Source organism: Mustela nigripes, chromosome 2, assembly GCF_022355385.1.
Source record: "Mustela nigripes isolate SB6536 chromosome 2, MUSNIG.SB6536, whole genome shotgun sequence".
NCBI lineage: Eukaryota > Metazoa > Chordata > Mammalia > Carnivora > Mustelidae > Mustela > Mustela nigripes.
In genome coordinates this window covers 194,247,333-194,269,644 of record NC_081558.1, presented here as the reverse complement: position 1 = coordinate 194,269,644, position 22,312 = coordinate 194,247,333, and the positions used below count along the sequence as shown (strand labels likewise).

Genomic DNA, 22,312 nt, shown 5'->3' with positions numbered 1-22,312 from the left:
CATATTGCATGGAGCACTGGGTGTTATATATAAACAATGAGTCATGGAACATTACATCAAAAACAATCATGTACCATATAGTGACCAACATAACATAATAAAAAAAAAAAAAAAAGAAGAAAAGAAAAAGAAATCCACCATTGGGGCATCTGGGTGGCTCAGTTGGTTAAGCGGCTACTTTAGACTTATGTCATGATCCCTGGGATTGAGCCCCACTGGGCTTCCTGCTCAACAGAGAGTCTGCTTTTCCCGTTCCCTCTGACTCCACCCTTGCCCCTGCTCTCTCATGCACACTCTCTCTCTCAAATAAATAAAATCTTAAAAAAAAAAAAGAAAGGAAGGAAGAAAGAAAGAAAGAAAAAAGAAAGAAATCCACCATTAGTTAAACAATGATTTTGAAAACCCAAGGAATCCAAATATTACCCTAAACACTGTACTTCAAGATGAGATTATGATTTAATTAATCATATAAACAACCTAAATATGTTTTCTTCTCAACCTGATTACTGCAATAGTGATGCATTGTCCTTGATAATTTGTTTCTCCTAATGGTGATCAAAGTGGGGTTAAAGACAATGATGTTTCCTACAGGATTTGAAGACCGTTTAAAGAGTGGAGAAATGCCAAAATGCAATTAAACTATATTTGGGGCTATCCCCTCCTTAGAATTATATTAAAATTACATTTAGCAGAGTGTCAGATATTAAGAATGTGAGAACTGCAGACAGTCTTTGTGAGTTCAAATCTGCCCTACAGATTCAAAATGTGTGATCTCAGGCAAATCATAAAATCTCTCTGATCCAAAATTTCTGTATTCATAGAGTTCACAATCTCTAAATTCAGAGGCCGAAGTCACTATTAAATGTAGTACTAAATGTAAAGGGCTTAGCCTCATATCAATATATCAAAAAAGTAGGCTCTAAAGAGATTAACTATTGATACAAAAATGCAAAATGCATAAATTATATTTAGAAAAAATCCATTCCCTTCAAAAAATCATAAGAATACCATGTCTAATATTATAAAAAACATGTATTGTTTTTCTAATTAGTCTTATATTTATAAATGACCACATTTTTATTGCAGTTCAGCTAGCTTTTCTGAATCAGAAGAAAGAAATAGAAAATAATATGCACCAGTTTCTCTCTTCTACCTTTGATGTTATATTTTTAAAAAGTAAAAGAATACTGAAAACAAAAGTTTTGAAGGAGATTATCTTGTATCCTTTGGTTTCTTAGCTTAAAAATATCACATGAAGAAAAACTCACTATATTCCTGCTTAAAGACACCAAAACTTCAATTAAAAAAACAGAAATCACCCCTGAAGGCTGCTTCATTTCTTCTTCCTCTGTCTTCATAAGCTTTGATGCTGGAGTCCCTTGAGTCTCACCAGAAAGCTCACTCAAGTGCCCATTCCTGAATAATCCTAACAAAGGCAGAATTTTTATACATGGTCTGCCCACAGATGACAAGATCTTATATGTAGAAAATTATCAAAATGCACACTAATAAACACACCACTAATAAAAGAATTTAGCAAAGTTACAGAATACAAAATATATGTAAAAAAATCAGTTATGTTTCCTTACACTAATAATGAACACACACAAAAAAAGAAATTAAGGAAACAGTCCCTTCTCATACACACACACACACACACACACACACACACACACATAGCAACAGCACCACGTTCACCCCACACATAACAACACATACACAATTAACACACACCAAAAATCCACCATACCCACATCAAACATACACCACACAATCATACCAAACATACAGAAAAAAATATATAAAGAAATCTTTCTAACACTGTTCTTCAGTGACATTAAAGGCATATGCAGCTAAAGCAAAAATAGACAAGAGGCATTACATCACATTAAAAAACCTTCTATAGAGCAAAGGAAACAATCAGTAGAGTGAAAAGGCAACCTATGAAATGGAATATAATATTTGCAAGCCATATATCTGATAAAGGGTTAATATTCAAAATACATAAGTAACTTTTACAACTGCATAGCAAAAGAACAAATAATTCAATTAAAAAGTGGGCAAAAATCTCAAATAGGTATTTCTCCAAACAAGACATACAGATGGTGAACAGGCATTTGAAAAGTTGCTCAGCATCAACAATCATCAAGGATATGCACATTAAAATCACAATGACTATTATTAAAAAAACAGAAAATGATAAATGTTGGTGAGGATGTGGAGAAAATGGAACCCTGTGCGCCACTGATGGAATGTAAAATGGTATTGGTATGGAAAACAGTATGGTGATTCCTCAAAGATTTTTAAAAGGAACTGCTACATAATCCAGCAATCTCATTTCTGGATATTTATCCAAGAGTTGAAATCAGAATCTCTAAGAGATATTTACACTCCTATGCTCAGCTGCATCGCAACATTATTCACAAAAACTGAGAAGAGATGGAAACAACCTAAATGTCCATTCAATGACTGGATACAGAAAATATGGTACATACATACAGTGGAATATTATTCAGCCATTAAAAGAAGGAAATCCTATCATGTGCAACAACATGGGTGAAATTTGAGGACATCATGCCAAGTGAAATAAGCTTTTCACAGAAGAATAAATATTGCATGATTCCATTTACATGAAGCATGTAAAGTATTCAAACTCATAGAGACAGAAAGTAGAATGGTGGTTTCCAGGGACAAGGAGAGGGTGAAATGGGGAGTTACTGTTCAGTAGGAATAGTGTTTCAGTCATTTAAGTTGAAAAAGTTCTAGAGACCTGCTGTACAACATTGTGCTTATAGTTAACAGTTCTGTATCATATATTTAAAAATTTATTGAGTATCATTTTCATGTTATGTCTTTTTTTAATCAAAACTAGAAAATACATTCAAATTTTAGAATGCATAAAGAGTTGTAACAGCCTGTTGAGTGTACTAATCTATTTTTTGCTTTAATTTAGTGTAAATCAAGGACTCTCCATTAAACTGAGCTTCGATTATTTTAATACATATTATACAGATGTATTAAATATTTATGAAGGTGTGGGTACAAGCAAGATTTTAAGAGGTAAGTTAAAACAAATATATAACCCATTATCAAAATGAAAATATATGGTAAACTTGAAGTAATGTGTTTTCTCTTTGATTTTTAAACTGAATGTGGACTTAAACTTCAAGTTACTGAAAGAAAAAACAAAACTGATTCTCATTATAAAAGTTAATAATTTAGTGCCCTATGTCATCAATCTTCTTAGTAATAAAAAGGTTATGGGTTTCCATTATTATCCTCTTCGACTTTCGGTTTTTAAAATCATGTGGAATTTTCCAAAGAAATGTAATTATGTTTCTGGTTACTATGCTTTCTTTAATTGTTACTCCCTATTAAGCAAAATTCAGACAAACCCTGAAAATCATTGCTCTTATTTTCTTTAGCATTGCAACTCACAGAATGTCTTCCTATTTTCAGCATGCACTCTACTTCCCAGTCTCTTGCTGTACTATTTTGAATAAAGTGGGTAAAACAGTGACTAGCCCAGGATGTAAAATCAGTAAATGGTAGGTGTAGGTGGTATTGCTCTTATATAACCATTTGTCATTATGTACGTGGACACCCTTAGAAGCTGAAAAGAAGGCAGGAAATGAATGAATATATATATATAGATATACAGATACAGATATATATATATATATATACATATATATATGTATATATATATCTCCACTCCCCTTTATTCTGTTTGGTCTCAAAATGCATGGACCTACCCACTCATGATAGCCAACAGCAGTAGGGGTGAAATTCCAAGAGGAAATAAGATAAGGATGAAGAAGAGGATATAAGAATGGAGCCCAGCAAATCAGTAGTTTTCCTCATCCTTCGGAGGGAGTGTCAAGTATAGAGCTGATATGAGGTTACAGGTAGCACCTGTTTTTCAAGTTTATATAACAGCAGCATTTATTTTAGCCATTTTGGCTTTCAAATTGTACTTATGGTAATGAAAAGTGAATCTTATCTAATAAGTGTTTTTGATTAATCAGTTTGAGAAATATTTAAGCATATGATATGTATTTTGAATTAGGTGCTATTAATGTAACAGTCACCATACTGTGTGTTATGTATGGATATTCTTATTTAATATTTTCAATAAACCTGTGAAGTATGCATTACAGGAGAGGAAAATGGGCCTAAAGGGGTTAAATGACCACAAGACCCTGGAGCTAGTGTTTGGAGGCGAAATCAGACTTAAGACTCTCTAACTTCAAACACAATGCAATTACTCATTGTGTTTTAAAACCCCCTAGTACAAATATAATAGTGAATATACATAAAACAGATGAACTCCAATAAGTCACATTTGACTAAAATAGATGGGCCAGCCATTTGATAACCTGCTTATTTCTGTGGTTGATAAATCTAGTTCCTTAAAATTATAATCAACATAAGTATTTATATTAATAAACAAATAAACCAAGTTATATAAATTTCTCCAAGGGCTAATGTGATATTAATAATTAGTTTTAGCATACACTAATGATTTGTAATGTGCAAAATAGTATTCTAAACATTTTAAGTTAACTCAATAAATGCTCACAAAACCATATTATGTAGGTGCTAATATAATTTTGTTTACTTCTATCGATGATGAAAACAAAATTCATAGAGGCTAACTGCCCAAAGTGATAGGTGTAAGTTTCCCTCATGTTCCTTTACCCCTTGAATACCATGGTTTGCCTAAATGATATTTTCACTTATTTTCATGTGCTTAGATTATCAGTGATTCATGAATAAATCTTAGAATCACCAGGCATAGTGATTGAATAATGTATAAATAACTATCATAAAAAATCATCAAAGAAACTAAATATTCAAATAGACAAAAATCTATGAAAGTGTATTTAAATTATAACAAATAGGTAGTTGTTTAAATTTTAAGGTCTTTTTGAAATATAAATCCATTTTAAAGTTTTGAAAATTAAACATTATAATTTTCACTTGAAAAAATATGAGAAATGAATTTGGCTACTAAAATTACATTTTAAAGTTAAAAATAATACTTTTATTAAGAAGGCAATACCATCTTACTTTCTGCATCTAGCACAGTGCCTGATATATTAAAAACTCAGTATTTGTTGATTTAAATTTAAAATAACAGATTTATGTGTCATTGTATTATAGCAGGTAATACATGAAGATCAATATCATTCCTTAACTCTAAAGTTATTTTATTTTATAATAACGCCAGTATAATTCTTGACTCACACTCCCATCTTTTTCTAAATATTTTAGCAAGCTCCTTTAAGAGATACATAAAATGTTTACTTTTAATAAATTCCAATTCAGAATATATACCTCAAATACTGTTGTTATTTTATCACATTGAAAATATGTAGATCTTTTAATTAAATTAGAAAAAACAAGATTATCTAGAGAAATTCTAAAAAAGTTTAAGTATCCAGTACCATAAAATTATTATCTACTTGATTAGGGGTAAGTGAACACAAACAAGTTCAAAGGCATTTTTGGTCATTTTTATGTACAGTGATGTAAAAGTTCTCTAACTGGCAGAAAGTGTCAGAGACGGTGATCGTTACATAAAGAAAAATGATATAAATTGCAAGAGGATCTTCTCCAAATAATGATGGGAATTGAGGTAAATCAGAATAGAATAACTGGAGAGTTGTTGAATAGATCAATTGATAAAACAATAAATTGATAAATGGTTGGACAGAAGAATGGATCTATTGTTAGTTGGATAAACAGATAGATATGTAAATATAATAGTCATCCTTTATTTTATTATTTATTTATTTATTTATTTATTTATTTTGGTAGCTTCTCTCTGGGAAACCAATCCTGGCACAATTAGGATCTTTTCCAACCAAGTTACTGCCACTTTTCTTATAGAATCTGATGAAAATGATTATATTGGATTTAATGCAACATACACCGCATTTAACAGCACAGAACTTAATAGTAAGTATTGTTCATTCTTCAGCCTTTGAATCTTCAGATCCTTCAATATTGTAATGGAATTTTAAAAGTAGCAGACAGGACCTGAAATTTTATAACAAGGTCATAATTTGTTCATTTTGCACGTTCTTTAATGAGTATCTCTTATATGTAGCTGTCTCTACTTGATAGTTGGAGAAATTGGGAAATTAGAAGATAGTTCATGTTCTTCAAAAGAATCAAATAAACAATTTGACAAAAATTACAAAGTTCCATATATATGTATATGCATACATTAATTCTGAGAATATTCCACATCAACTTGATTTTGACCCAAGTATTAAATTTAGTAAAAAGAGCAGAGAAAAATATGAGACAAAGCTTATGTGGGTAAACCAAAAAGAGGTAAGATGTAAAACTTAAAGAGTAGTAAGAACAAGAAGCTTGTCTCTGCTAAAGCCCTACTGGGGTATAGGAAGCATATTAATTTAAGATAGTTGTCAACGAAAAGCTGTGTTTTTTTTTTTTTAAACTAAATAGAATGAAACAGAATTATGATGAATAAAAAAAAGATTGTGTGCCTGACAATTATAAGTGTGTAGGGAGGGAGGAAAAAATAAAACAAGATGAAATAGGAGAGGGGAAAAAAAACCACAAGAGACTTTTAACCACAGGAAACAAACTGAGGGATGCTGGAAGGGAGTCAGGGGGGAGAATGGGATGATGGGCATTATGGAAGGCACTTGATCAATGGGCACTGAGTGTTATATGAAACTGATGAATCACTAAATTCTACCTCTGAAACTGATAATACTATATGTTAATTAATTGAATTTAAATTAAATCTAATTTAATTTTAAAATAAGTGTGTAAGACTGTATAAGACTAGATTATTTTCAATGCAGTTGATTAAATTAGTTACACTGTGGACTAAATTTGAAGTGTTTTCTTTTTTTTTTAATTCACAGATTATGAGAAAATTAACTGTAATTTTGAAGATGGCTTTTGTTTCTGGGTCCAGGATCTAAATGATGATAATGAGTGGGAAAGGATTCAGGGAAACACCTTTCCTCCTTTTACTGGACCAAATTTTGACCATACTTTTGGCAATGAATCAGGTATAATTCATATTTAATTCAAAAATCAAAAGGAAAGTGGTATGTATTTGTAGTTTAATGTGAATAGTATTAAATTCGAAATGCTTTTTTCAGATTTTCTTTTTAAAAAAATCATGGGTAATGAATACTTTTAAATGAAAATGGTAATCAAATAAGCTATAAAAGTGAGTATTTTAAGAATATATTCTTTTATCTTATATATTCATGAAACATTAAAAAGTACATGGAGCTGATTACAGACAAGATGGATTATCACCCTAGATTTGCCACTTACTATTGGCCAATTGGACTTGGAGGAAGCAATTAGCTTTTCTGAACTTTGGTCTACTTTGCCTTAATTTCATTTTCCAAATTATTTATTGTTGCTGTAGAGAAATACAGTGTTGTTTTTTTTGTTGTTTTTTTTGTTTTTGGTTATTATTTTTTTTTTTTTTTGTATATTGGTCTTGCTCCCTATAACTTTGCTGAACTTGTTTATTAACTGGAATAGTTTTTAAAGGTTTTCTTTAAAACTTTAAAGAAAGTTTAAATAACTGGAGAGTTGTTAACTAACAACTCTAACTTGGAATAAAGATCAAGGGATAGATTTACTTCTTCTGAGGAGCTGTCTGTGTTTAAGTTGCTGTGGCAGGGTACCACAGGCTGCTTCATCTAAACAATAATCTAGTTCTCATAGTTCTAGAGAGGGGATGTTTGTGGTTGGGGTGCGAGCATGGTCACGTTCTGATCAGAGCTCTTCTGCTTCATGGAGACAGGCTTTCTCACTGTATTCTCACGCAACAGAGGGAGAACAGAGAGCCACAGTCAGAGAGAGACAGAGAGACAGCACTCTCTCCTGTATCTTCTCATAAGGTCCCTAATCACATCACGAGGGTTTCACTCTTGACCTAATTGTCTCCCAAAGGCCTTACCTCCAAACACCATCATCTGGAATTAGAGTTTCAACATATAAATTGTGGAGACACAGCCATCCATCCATACCAAAAGGATGATGAGTGAGCTGATTCTAAAGCATGGTCCTGAGGGAAGGGCTGTAAGTTGTAAATAGCTTTTTGTGTGAATATTAGATTTAGATTTCAGGGAGAAAAATAACATTGGAAACAATAATAGTTGATGGAAAAGACCAGAAATCACAGGGAATTATCAGGAGATAAGGAAGTCATAGTGGCAAGACCACCCATGAAAATCCTCAAAGCATGTACTTACGATACCAAATTAATCACTTAACTGTATTTGAGTTTCCAAATACAGAAGTAATATGAATCTTAAAAATAAGGAACATTACAAAAGGACAGAATAGAAATTTCTGCATTTAGATAATATTGTTAGGCAAAATCCATCCTACAATATGACTTGTCAATAGGTCACTGGTGAAAATATGGTTCAATTTTAAAAAAAAAAAGCATTACAATCTTCTTATAACCAGACATGGCTATAGACATTGAGCACACAGACCTCATATCACCACTTCCATAAAGTCTGTCTAGAACTTCCAAGTTGAAATCTTCCTTTCCATTAAACAATTATAAACACTTCTTTTATTTCTCCTGCCATGTGGTATTATATTTTCTTCGTTATTTGTTTATTTTCAGAAACAGGAAACTTATCTTTTTCATCTTTGAATTCCTAGTACATTCTCATTATCTGAATCTAATAAACATGTAAAATTGTTTTTTTAATTTACATGACTGAATATCTGCAATTTTGACTCAACAAATAATTGCTGATTGAGTGGATTATTGGCTTAGTGAAATTTCTTGTAATTTCACAAAATTGCTCAGATTAAAAATACTCTAGGGGCGCCTGGGTGGCTCAGTTGGTTAAGCAACTGCCATGGGCTCAGGTCATGATCCCAGCGTCCTGGGATTGAGTCCCACATCGGGCTCCTTGCTCAGCAGGGAGCCTGCTTCTCCCTCTGCCTCTGCCTGCCATTCTGTCTGCCTGTGCTTGCTCTCTCCCCCTCTCTCTCTATGATAAATAAATAAAATCTTTTAAAAAAAAATACTTTGAGTCCCTGTGCATTATAATTTATTTTCAATGGCCATTTCTATCACAGAGATCAATACACTTATTTTTATGAACTGAAAAGTAGCTGATTGAATGTCAGTTTTGAATAACATCTGGTAAGAGGACATTAAATAATTCACTTTTTCAGGCAAAAATGTATCTGACTAATCCTGTTCCTTTAGACAATGCTCTCCCTGGGAAAAAAAATTTGGTTCATCATACTACTTAATCAAAATATTGCTTAATAAAAAGTGACTACTTTTGACCCATTTTTAATCTATTTCTGTAGTCATCAACAAAAGCCTCAGTTGATTAATTCTTCTATTCCTTTATTCAAGAAGTGTTTGGTTTTTTGTTTGTTTGTTTGTTTGTTTTTGAGTCCTAGTCCCTACTCAAGTTACTCAAAATATTATCTTTGAGCAAAAATAAAACACATTTTCTGCAATCATGGGACACATATTTGGGGGGGAAGTTAAAACTACACACTAAGCAATGTGTATGACAAATTGTGGGTATGCTAAATGTGAATCAGTGTTCTGAGAAAAACATATAGAGCTTTGTAAGGGCAGTGGTGAGGGCAAGTATGCTGAGGTGCTATTGCAGATTATAACAGGGTGATCAGGTGAGTCCCATTGAAAGATGACAGTCAAATCAAAACTTTACAGAACTGAAGGAATCAGCCATATAGATTTTTCTACACAGAGGGAACAAGCAGTATAAAGGCTTTAAAAGGACTGTGCTTGACCTATTTAAAGAAAAGCCAGGAGGTCAACATGGATGACCTCGAATAAATAAAGTCAGTAGAGTGCAAGTAATAATGGATCTTCTTCGGCTTTGGCTTTTTCCTCAGTGAAATGAAGAGCTATTGGAGTTTCTTGAGCATAGAAGTGATAGGATTCACGCTGGCTGGTAGAAGAGTTTATAGAAAGGCAAGGGTGTTGTCGGCGAGACAGGTGGAGAGTTACCACCCGACCGACCGAGAGAAGAGGCCATAGGACTTTCAGATCAGTGGGACCAGATGCAGTGAGAAGAGGTCAGATTCTGGAAATAATCTGAAAGGAGGCAATAGGATTCTGCTAAATTATTTAGCAGTGTTGGGCTATGAACCAAAATGTGTTCTGTGTAGATGTCCAATCCCATTAGACCAAACATGTTTAGTATTAAAAATAATGACATGCATACTATCATTTGTAGTTAATCTTCTTTGAGCAAATTACTTTCCAGAGCCTGAATCTCTATGGATAAATTAGTAATCTGTACAGCTAACGACTAACTCCAAAGCGATAATCACCCCAGCTCTCTAAAGAAGCCTGGCCTGAAAGAGTCAAATAATTTGACCACATCTTTGTCTTTACTGTAAAAAAAAAAAAAAAAAAAAAAAAAGTCTCTGCCACAGTTGGACAAGAGTAGTTAGAAGAAAGTACAGAAAGCGTTTATATCTATTGACTATGACAGATACCTTTTATGTAGTTGAAATCTTTGATGTTCAAATGATCATTTTTCTACTTTTATGTCATCATAATAAGAGATAAAATAATTCCACTGATATTTGAAGAATGTAAGTACATTACAGGAGAAAAAATGGCTTCAGCTTGCCAACATATTAAATAACTGAAGAAATAGGATGAAAATGACCAAAGTGAAACAGGTTGAATGTCAGGTGGAGGTTTTAAATAGTTGGGTCGGAAATGGAGTCTCAGGAGAAAGTCGTGTAGCTGGAGTTATTTAAAATGAGACAAGTCAGAGCAGTTCAGAGTCCACCAGAGGCCGTGGTGTAATGAGAACGGATGATAGGATTTAATAGGTTCTCTCCAACTCTCATACCAGTGATTTCATAATCTACCAGACGTTCCGCCCCCACACCCCCAGGGGCATTTTTCTTCCAACCTGCTTTTTTTATGTGTCAGAACATCCTACCTCTGAAATGGAAGAGAATTAAATCTCTCCCGCTGTTCCTCTTATCCGTGCAGGGCTTTTTTGTTCTTTGCCTTCACTTTAAGTGACAGAAACATCTAAATGAAACAGATAAACTTTGAATTAACATTGCTTTAGGGAGGAACATCTAAGCCCCTTAACTTTTGGCTCCTTCTAAAGAACTCTCTCCTGGTAGAGCAGAGAGCTCTGGCCTCCTAAATCTCTCCACTGTCAAGGCTCCGAGTTTCTCTGTACCTCTTAGAAGCAAAGGGAGTCAGTGGAGATGGTGGCAATGATACAGGGCAGCATCTTGGGGTGCTCAGAACTGGCTCGTTTGTTCAGAACATTCAGAGAAAATGAGGTCAGAAACATGTGAAAACTTCAGAAATGAAGGGGTCACAAGAGGGTAGACAACCCAAAGAAAGTGTTTCTTTGTTGGCCTTTCTGAATGAAATCATAATTGTTTCTAACGCGTAGGGGTTAGCATAGTGTAGTAGTAAAGATCATTAAAATAGAGACTCTGAAGTCAGCTAGATTTAAATCAGCGCTGCAAGTTATCTGTTCTCTCTCTCTGCCTTAGTTCCTTCATCTGGGAAATGGGTTGATGATAGTCAGACCTGACTTTACAGGCACGTTTTGATCATTAAATTGGTTACTATGCTTACCAAAAAAAAAAAAAGAAAAAAGGAAAAGAAAGAAAGAAAGAAAGAAAGATAAAGAAAATGGCTGACTCTGAGGTTAATTCCAAGTGTTCTCAAAGACATTTCAAGAAATTTGTAGGACTTTAAATGAAACTATCGTTTGACCATAGCAATTCCTGTGTGGTTAGAAAAAATATCTATTTAATCATTCATTTTGTGTATTCCTTTATGAATTTAAAATAAAAAAGCAAGTCAAATTGGTATAATAAGAATAAATTAAGCAACATTCAGCTAATCCATACTGAGATTTCAAAATGAACTGTCACTCTTTTCACAAAGTCTAGCAGTTTTAAAAGTCACATGTGAACATGAATATAATAGAACATACATAATAGAACATATAAGTATGTTAGTGACTATAGGACAAATAGAACAAACTAAGTAACATCAGAGAAGTACACGTGTAACTGAGAATTCACAAGGAGTGATCCCATATAATTGCACCAAGAGGAGCTTTCTAAGGGAGATGGCAGTTTGATTTAATGACCTCAAAAAATTAGTAGGATTCTGACATGTGCAATTGTAAGGAGAAATAGAGTAACATAAATACACAGAAAAAAAAAAAAAAAGGCCCAAACATCATAACATTTCTGGGCATTGAGCAAATTAAAATAATCTAACATTGCACAAGTGCTGTGTGTAAATAGATGAATTATAAGAACTATGGCTAGAAAATAACACTGAAGTTATACATAGTACAGAAGCCTCAAACATTAGAGTAAATATATGTTTGTTTAGTAGGAAATAAGGAGATGGTAAAAGATATTGAATAAGGGACCAATTAGATTGCATAGAAGGAGGCATTATTGAGCAAGAATGTTGGAGATGAAGAATTCTCAGAGAGAGTTGGAGAACTATGAATAAGATACACTTGGAAGTAAATAGTGCCAATGATGTTATAACTTAAATCATAATCCCAAGTGTTAGGATGTCCCTACTTGTACACCTGGTAAGATATTCCAACAGCTATGTTGTGTGAACTTCTGGTTTCCATACTCTGAGTGGAACCAACTGCATGTAGAGCTAATTGAGAACTTATCAAATGGAGAAGCAATTGATATTGTGCCATATTAAATTATTGAAGGCAAAAAGAATGAATAATCTTGAGAAGTTTTAGAAAAGGCAAAATAGTAACCTTTAAATATTTGTAGAATTAACATAAATTCATTTATCCATAATGGGCCCAGGAGCAAAATAAGAAAAAGTAAGCACACAATAACTTACTTTTTAAAAAGAAAAGAGATTCTAATTGTGTTGAAATGTAATGCACTGCCTTGAACACAATGATTCCTTTTCTATCTGAGAGATATTAAACAGAGGTCAAGTGACCCCCACAGGCAAATGTTGGAGATGAAATTTAAGGACAATTAGGTAGACTAAGTAGGTTTTTATGTAAGCAATACTCTATTTTAAAATTCATGATTTTATGAAGAATTTCCTTCATCTTCTAATTTATTAAGAATTTAACAGGTATCACAGAAATTACTAATAAATTATTTATTATTTATTATTTTTGTTTTATTATATTACTTAATATTATATTATTTTATTTTATATTCCAAAATATGCAATTCTATATGATATTTAATAGATTGTGCTCTTAAAAATTTATTTATGGAAAATTCTTAAGTTACGATAGTCCACATAAGTACATGTTATATAATGTTATTACTGCTTAATGAGTAAACAATAGGTTAAAATATTTCTAAATGTAACTAATTGATTGAACATGGACAAACATAAATAGAAGTACAATAGTTTTTATGTTTTATAATTGCTGCAAACTAGAAATATTTCTTAACAGGGTAGCCAGTTCATTATTTATTCAGGGAATTTAATGGCATTTTAATTATTCCCACCCCAACTATATTCTAATCAACTAAAATTAAGGTCAACTCAAAAAAGATTTGGATTTATTTATTTATTTACTTAAGATTTTATTTATTTATTTGTCAGAGAGAGAGAGAGAGAGTGAGCACAGGCAGATAGAGTAGCCGAGGGAGAAGCAGGTTCCCTGCAGAGCAAGGAGCCTGATGCGGGACTCAATTCCAGGACACTGGGATCATGACCTGAGCCGAAGGCGACCGGTTAACCAACTGAGCCACCCAGATGTCCCTGGATTTCAGCATTTAAAGTGTATATTCTGGCTCATCCCCTCTGTATCTACGCTACAGTTTTTGTTAGGTTGAGCGCTAACTATAGAGCTAAAATAAGTACTCATGAAATGCCATAGCATTATATAAAGTAATGTGTTAATATAAAATGTTAAACATGCATTCATTTCCATTTTACATTTTATAACTTAAATCCAGTGGATGTATATTTGTTAATATATTTGACCATGATTTCACCTTGATAAAATATTCATTCTGAGGGATTTTTTTTTTTGGCCTTACCAATCTAAATATAAACTGATATATCTGTTGGCAGTTTTACTAGTATTTTCTTCACATCTTATCCTTACACTACATGTCGTAAATGACTAACTTTGAATTTTATACAGCATTGTCTATAAAAATTTCTGTTGGGAAACACAAGAGAGGAGATGCTTGATTTCAAATAAACATTAAATTTTAGCATTTCATAAAAAGCTACACTTATTAGAAATCAAATTTAGAAATTATAAATCAGATTTACCCAATATTGCCTTTTCCTCATAGCATATTTTGTTACATGTTTCCTGCTTTCTGTCATAATATATGAGCAGCAAGCTAAGGATAAAAATCTAAATTTCTCTAAGAAAATGTTCAAAATTTTCTCACTCTAGCAACTCTTCCCACACTTCAGATGACTCTAATCATTGGTTGGGATAATGAATTCCAGACCAAAAAGCACTTTATGCAGTGGCTTGAGCTATTATAGAAAGCTTTTATGTAGATTAGCATGCCTCCTACTCTTCTGTGATCTGATTAGTTATCATTCAAAGGAATATGGGAGATGAAACCATTATAAAATCAGGTAACTTCTTATACAGAGAAATGCAGTATAGTCAATGGAATAAAAAACTGATGGTCTTTGAAACTCTTAACATCACCTTCAAATCTGTGCTTAAATATTTACATACATCATGAGTTAGTCTACCGGCATATCTAAATACTCTCATGTGATTATTATCTCTAAAGAAGTGAATTGATAAAAACATCTAGTAAATGGGAATTAAAGTGGTATCTGGTGACAGTAATATGATAAAATAATCATATGGACTGATAAAAAGCCAGAATTTGATATACCCTTAAAGATGCTCCAGTTCAATCCTTTTGTTTTATAAATTGGGAGGTCCAGAGTTGTTAAGTGTTGTTAAGTTGTTATTTTCCTAAATAATAATGTATTATGGCATCTACCTTCCTTCCCACTCCTTATATTTTCACCTTAAAGTTGTTTCTTTCTCCTTATAACATGATATGTCTCACATAAAGAAATTGCCGCCAGTTAAATGAAGTAAAAACTTCTTTTGTTGTTTTTACAGGATTTTACATTTCCACCCCCACTGGACCAGGAGGGAGACGAGAAAGAGTAGGGCTCTTAAGTCTCCCTTTAGACCCCACTTTAGAACCAGTCTGCCTCAGTTTCTGGTAGGTCCTAGACACGTGTCACATACTTTATTTAGTGTGTACCATTGCCTTTGTCACATTGCCAGGTTTGTGATTTCACTAAGACATCCCAAGTTTTAATGGATTTTCATTATTTTTTCGATTGATAAAATAGCAAAATTCTTGGAAGACCCCCTTCCCCACACACAGACTTTACCAACAACTCCTTCATTCAAGGAAAAAGGGAATATTCCAGAGAAAGTAAAGGATTTAGAAGAACCTAAGCTGCACTTATTCTAATGTGTAGAAATCTAATCATATGTGCTTGTTTCCAAATTAGGTATTATATGTATGGTGAAAATGTCTATAAATTAAGCATTAATATCAGCAGTGGCCAAAACATGGAGAAGATAGTTTTCCAAAAGGAAGGAAATTATGGAGAAAATTGGAATTATGGACAAGTAACATTAAATGAGACAGTGGAATTTAAGGTTGGCAAAATACCTTGTGATTTATAATCATGTGTTTGTGTTCTAAAAATGGCTATACAATTATAGTTTAAGATAATATGATGAAAAAAAATTATTTTCTGAATACAGCCAAGTAATTTTCTCTAACTTCTTAGTCTCTTTTTAAGAAAATCTCTGAATTTGGAGGACCTGGGTGGCTCAGTTGGTTAGCACCCAACTTTTGATTTCAGCTCAAGTCATGATCTCAGAGCCAAGAGATCAAGCCCCATGTTGGGTACTATGCTGGGTGTGGATTCTGCTTAAGATTCTCCCTTTCTGGGCTCCTGGGTGGCTCAGTGGGTTAAGCCGCTGCCTTCGGCTCAGGTCATGATCTCAGGGTCCTGGGATCGAGTCCCGCATCGGGCTCTCTGCTCAGCAGGGAGCCTGCTTCCTCCTCTCTCTCTCTCTGCCTGCCTCTCCAACTACTTGTGATTTCTCTCTGTCAAATAAATAAATAAAATCTTTAAAAAAAAAAAAAAAGATTCTCCCTTTCTGTGCTGCTTTGGCAGCACATATACTTTAAAAAAAAAAAGGATTCTCCACCTCCTCTTACCCCTTCTCATTCCCCATACTCACGTGAGCATGTGCACTCTCTCTAAAAGGGAAAACAAAACAAAACAAAACAAAACTCTGAGTGCCCTTATTTTCATTTATCCAATAACTTATTTTAAAACAATTTATTGAGGGGCATCTGGGTGGCTCAGTCATTGAGTAGTTTGCTGTCAGCTGGGGGTGTGATCCTGGGGTCCTGGGATAGAGCCCCATATCAGGTTCTCTGCTTAGTGGGGAGCCTGCTTCTTCCATTCCCTGTACACCTCCACCCCTCTAGTGTTCTCTCTTGCTATCTCCCATTCTCAAATAAATAAATAAAATCCTTAAAAAAAAAACACTTATTGAGGAACAATTTACTACATGAAACTACTACTTATAATGATCCATAAGATCCATAGAAGCACTGGCATATATTACAACTTTCTTCAGCAACTTTCTAGCAGATGCCAACCATGTCTTCCTATGTCCCCTGCTCACCTAGGACTTCCAGCTTTTCACAGATATCACCTAGATCAGCCCTGCACTTTTCTAGGGAACCATTTTTTTCTATTAGTACAGCCATGCCCATCCATATCCATTTACCCTGCCCAAATTAGACTTAATCTATATATTTCCTTTAGAAATAAATTCCATGAGCTATATCCTTGGGATGTCTCTGGTCATTTATTTCACATTAAGGTGAATTAATTTTTCAGATAACAGCTTAATGTGTTCTCTTCCTAAGGGTCTTTGCAATTAAAATATAGGATAATACAGGCAAATAGTTTGACCAAATTAACATTGTTTTAATCAGGTCATTTCAGGCAAGAGAGTATAACTTTCAGAAGGTGTATATTTGGACAGACATAGTCATAGTGAAGGCTTTGGTTTTTCCTCATGACTTTGCAGAAGGAGGCAGTAATCAAACACCTTCATCTGTATTCCTTCCATCTTTCTTTCCTTCCCTTTTTCTTTCTTTTCTTTCTTCCAAGTCTAATTTTTTTTTTTCTGTGAAGTTTTCTTCTCCAGCTTTGTTTTCTGATAATTCAGGGAAGAATAAAGGAAACAGAACATCAGGGGAACAATGGAATGGCAGAGCATAGAAATAAGTATAATAGTCTCCCTTGTCCATGGGGTATATGTTCCAAGACTTCCACAGATATCATAGATAATACTGAACCCTACATATGCTGTGGGTTGTTTTCTATACATATATACCTATGGCAACATTTAATTTATCAATTAAACTCAGTAAAAGATCAACAACAATAATAAGAAAATAGGGCAATTAGAGTAATATACTGTAGCAAAAGTTATGTGAATCTTGTATCTCTCCCAAAATTGTCTTATTGTATTGTATTCATTTTTCTTACGATGATGTGAAATGACAAAATTCCTACACGATGAGATGAAGTGAGGTGAATGATATAGGCACTGTGACATGGCATTAGGCTACTACTGACCTTCTGATAATATCTGAACAAGGATCTTCTGATTCATAACCCAGCTGATTATGAGGCTCTGAAATCACAGAAAGTGAAACCTCAGATAATGGGGGGCTACTATATTGCAGTGGCCAATCTGGCTCAACCCACTGAGTATTTTTTTTTAATAATATAATTAGATCCACTTTTTCAAGGTTAGCTTATCAGGCAGAATGAGAGCATTGCGTTCTACAAATACTTGCACCTTGGCTTTGTCACTGTCATGAAATCTTAAGTCTCTTGTCTCTTTGAAATTCAATTTGCACATGAAAGGGAGAAAATAATCCTTATTTGGAATTGTGTCTAGCGTGAAGAAGTGAAAAGAATGAACAAATGAGCAAATGGATGACTCTACATAGTATTGAAAAAATCAAATGAGATAATGTATACAATGAGCCTAGGAAAGCAATTAATGTATTGTGGGTATTCTGTTTATGTGTTTCCTACACAAAAGAGGATCCAGGAAAGTTCAGCTAAAATACCCACTGTCTTTAAGAACCTAATAGTTTTCATCTGACTGCTGAAACTTTCTTCCAAGTCTGGGTCTGTGTCCTCTGGACATTACCCTAACAAAGTATCCCACACCAGTTTCCTGGGTGAACTATGATCAGTACTAGTTGGCCCCGAATGGTCATATGACACTCGTATTTTCTCTTGTCCCTTTCTTTTCTCAATTAAATTATCTAGTTGGTGTGTCTTCTCTTTAGGGCTCATATGCTATAAGAAGGCAGACAGCTACCCAAATTTCTAAAATAGTTGTGGGGAGGAATCTGTGAGAAGATTGCTGTCCCTTACCAGAAAATGTGGATCCATGTCAGAGTACAGTAGAGTATGACAAATCATGAGAGAGACAGAGACATAGAGAAGCTGTGGCAATATTACCTAAATCTAAGAAAAACACTAGTGAAAATTTAGATTAGTATCAACCCACAAGAAGGGAAGTGGGCTCACGGAAGGATTATAAAAAGCAGAATCTATCAATATTTCACTATGTAGAAACTTGCCCTCTTATATTTGGAGTTGGTAATACTGATTCTCCAGCAAATACTGGGCCACAAGAAGAATCAAGTCAAAAAAGATTAGAGTAGTATGATTTCATATCCCTCTCTGAATTGCAGGTTGCTTTTAGTGCTTTTAAAAACCAGATCCTGAGTGATATAGCATTGGATGACATTAAACTAACGTATGGGATTTGCAATGTGAGTCTTTATCCAGAACCAACTTTGGTCCCAACTCCTCCACCAGAACTTCCTAGTAAGTAACTATAACATGTATTTTACCAATGAAAGCATTATATGTTCAAGTAGATATTCTTTTGGCATTTCAAATTATCTCAGCTTAATGTTATTTTTTCACTAAAAGTTGATAACTCCAAAATATAAACAAAATGGAAGTTAACAAAATATTGCTTTATATATACACTCATAAGGAAGTCACTCAGTACGTTGGTATGCATCATATTTATAATAATCTTAGTATATTTTTATTTTTTAAAATAAAGAAGGTGCTGACTTCCATTTTGTTTTCACTAGAATACAAACTAGTTCTGTATTGGCCATGTGGCATGGTGGATCATTTTTGGGGAAGAAGCCTTAAGAGTCTAATGGTCATCTTAAAGAGTGATGTTAAGATCAAAGAGAAGTTTGGTTGAGCTTGGAATGTACTCAGCCTATTTCCAGAATAATTTAACAATAATTTAATAATAATAATAATGAAGTCCATTGGGCCTGGACTTTAACTAGACCAACCAAGATCACACAATTTTTTTTTTTTTTAAATCCTGAAATGGTGTTTTTGTAAGGCCCTGCAATGGGCCCCCCTCATGGAAACACTAATGTGTTATAATTGAGCAGTGGCCAGGATTTCCCATTCCTATGGAGTCTTTTAACACAAAAGAACAAAATGGAGTCTGTTTCTATACTCTTAATTGAAATTGGGAACTGACATTTCAGAGGAAAAAGAGGAAAAATGGGTTATATATTACCCATCTTATAATATCAAAGGAGACAATACCTTCATACCACTTTTCAACTATGGGATTTGACAGAGGAAAAAAAAAAAGCATATAATGATAATTGTATCAAACATGTATTTTGCCTCTACTGGTATGTCTTCACTGCATTGTAGTATTGATGTAAAAAAAAAATCCTTTTTATCTTTGGATTATGGCAGTTGGAAACTGATCTAATCCTACAGTTTTGCTTATGTCAAACCTCATGGATGTTTTTGTTTTGCCATGGATCTCAGCCCACAAACACAGCATTTTTTCCATTTTCATTTCCTTCCAAGTGCACTTGAAACTCTTCCCATAATAACATCAGCAAATCAACATGGAGAACATATCTAAATTTGACTTTACTTCTAACACTATATATTTTTCTCCTCTCAATCTTTAAGTTAAAAAGAAAGAAGGCAGACTTTCAGATGAGGGTTTTTAACAATTCAAAAGCTCTAAAGATAAATGACTGATATTTGAGAATGGATAACGAGTAAGCTGTCATTAAGATGAGCATAGTAATTACATTGCCCTACTTGTTCCATGCCACCATATTGAATGTAGATTTTACTAAAAGGATAGTTTACACTTAACCATCTTTTGTATTAACATGTTTAGGTGCTTGTATGGGCTATACATAAATTCGTCAATATTTCAAACACTTATTCAAATTTTATAAATAGCTACTAGGTACAAAGTATTGCACAAAAATATAATATGTAGTAATAGCCAATGCTTGAAAAAATATAATCCACATAAAGAAATAATTAAGGCAATATATAATCATGTGCGCCTAAAAGTAGTAAATGAGAAAAGTAAGTGATAGATTTTAAAGAAAGTGTGAACTGGAGAAAGTTTTAAGAATCATTAAGAGATAGTAGGACACTTATAAAATTGAAACAAAGGCAGAAAAGTAGCTTACCTTTTTACATATAAATATAGGTCACAAAATTGTGGCAAGAAGTGAGTTTCATGGGGTGCTTGGGTGGGTCAGTGGGTTAAACCTCTGCCTTCAGCTCAGGTCATGATCTCAGGATCCTGGGATCAGCCCCACATCGGGCTCTCTGCTCAGCAGGGAGCCTGCTTCCCCTCTCTCTGCCTGCCTCTCTGCCTACTTATGATCACTGTCTGTCCAATAAATAAATAAAATCTTAAAAAAAAAAAAGTGGGTTTCATGACACCAAACTCTGGGTCTCATTCACCTTTGCTTCACCAGTGTCTGACTACATTTTAACATCACAGAAATAGATGATCAAAAAATATTAGTAGAGATGAACTAAGTTTCTCTTTCTTTTTGTGTTGGCTCTGTTTCTTTTGGTGACACAAATATTTTTGTCAAGCAAAATTTTATTACCAGAACTTTTTTCAAAGTTTTGAAAATGAAGGAAGGGAAGGGATGGAGCAAAACCCAACATGAATGCAATAATTTGAGCCATCTGGCACGGTTTAAAATTAATTTCTTCATTTCATTTTGTGTGAGTGCCCCATACCGTAGCTGTCTATTATAGAAAACATTCTCGTGCAAAAAACCATTAGGAAATATTCTAATTACTAAAGTCATTAAATGGTTTGATAAATAATTCCTATGGACACCAAATACTAGAAACATCTTGCTGTTTTGACATTTCAAACATTTAAAACAATTTTCATAATTTTTTTCTGCCAGTGTGTTCTCCTATTCATCAGTAAGTGGCCAAGAAGCAAGATTTTCTAATAGAAGTAATAGCTACATAGGCTTGACATTTTTAAAATAACAATTTCATCATTATCTGAAATAGAAGATGTGAGAGAACTTCTGTACCTAATATTATACTACAAATAAAACTTTAATATAATTTCTCATATTAAAATTTTAACTATATAACCCATACAGTCCTCATATCTATTCTGGTCAGAAAGGGGGAAAAAATAACACTTCAAGGTCAAGGAAGCATGATATCTCTGCATATTTTAACAATAGGGAAATTATAACACTAGAATAACCTACCTGATTTTAAAATATAAACTTTAGAATTTGCCCAAAGTATATTTGTTCCAATTTCCAAATGGCTCACTTCAGGGCAATATTTAGCACAGCAGAAAATGTTAATTACCATCAAATGCATTCTGAACAATTTCATTCTAATGCCATTTGCAATTGGTTCAGTGAAATTCTTATTTGAGCAGAGCTTTTCTGGTTCCAGATCACTGATTTGTTTAAGCAGAAATAAAAGGAAACCATGGTTGACTGGCTAATAGCCTTTCTTTGGCTCTTACAGAGCATTTGAATAAGAAAATAATCCCAGACCAGTAGCTGACTAGCAAAATTCCTCCCTTGTTCCTAGGGATCCATGTTGAGCCTAGTTTGGGGAAATGTTAATTTCAGTTTTCATAACTACAGGGATTTTTTCCATTCTGTGATTTTGATCTCTTGCTGCTACATTAGCTCTACAGTTGTTGTCCTATGGCATCAACACAAATAATTTAAATGTGGGGATTGTATTGAGAACACTTTTAAAAAGTAAACATTCCATTACACAAATATTATGTCAATTTGCAACACAACTTGGGTGACTGATGACAAGATACCTACTAGATAAAAC

At 33.5% G+C, this 22,312-nt stretch overlaps 1 protein-coding gene across 1 annotated transcript in view; it reads left to right on the top strand.

Moving 5' to 3' along the window:
• The window catches only part of TMPRSS15 (transmembrane serine protease 15), a 116,775-nt gene that overhangs the window by 31,702 nt on the left and 62,761 nt on the right, over positions 1–22,312 (top strand). The window contains exons 9-14 of the mRNA XM_059388380.1: positions 2,954–3,060; positions 5,824–5,964; positions 6,909–7,058; positions 15,147–15,252; positions 15,551–15,701; positions 18,853–18,988. Of these exons, the coding sequence (XP_059244363.1) occupies positions 2,954–3,060; positions 5,824–5,964; positions 6,909–7,058; positions 15,147–15,252; positions 15,551–15,701; positions 18,853–18,988 (791 nt within the window). The remainder of the gene's footprint in view (positions 1–2,953; positions 3,061–5,823; positions 5,965–6,908; positions 7,059–15,146; positions 15,253–15,550; positions 15,702–18,852; positions 18,989–22,312) is intronic.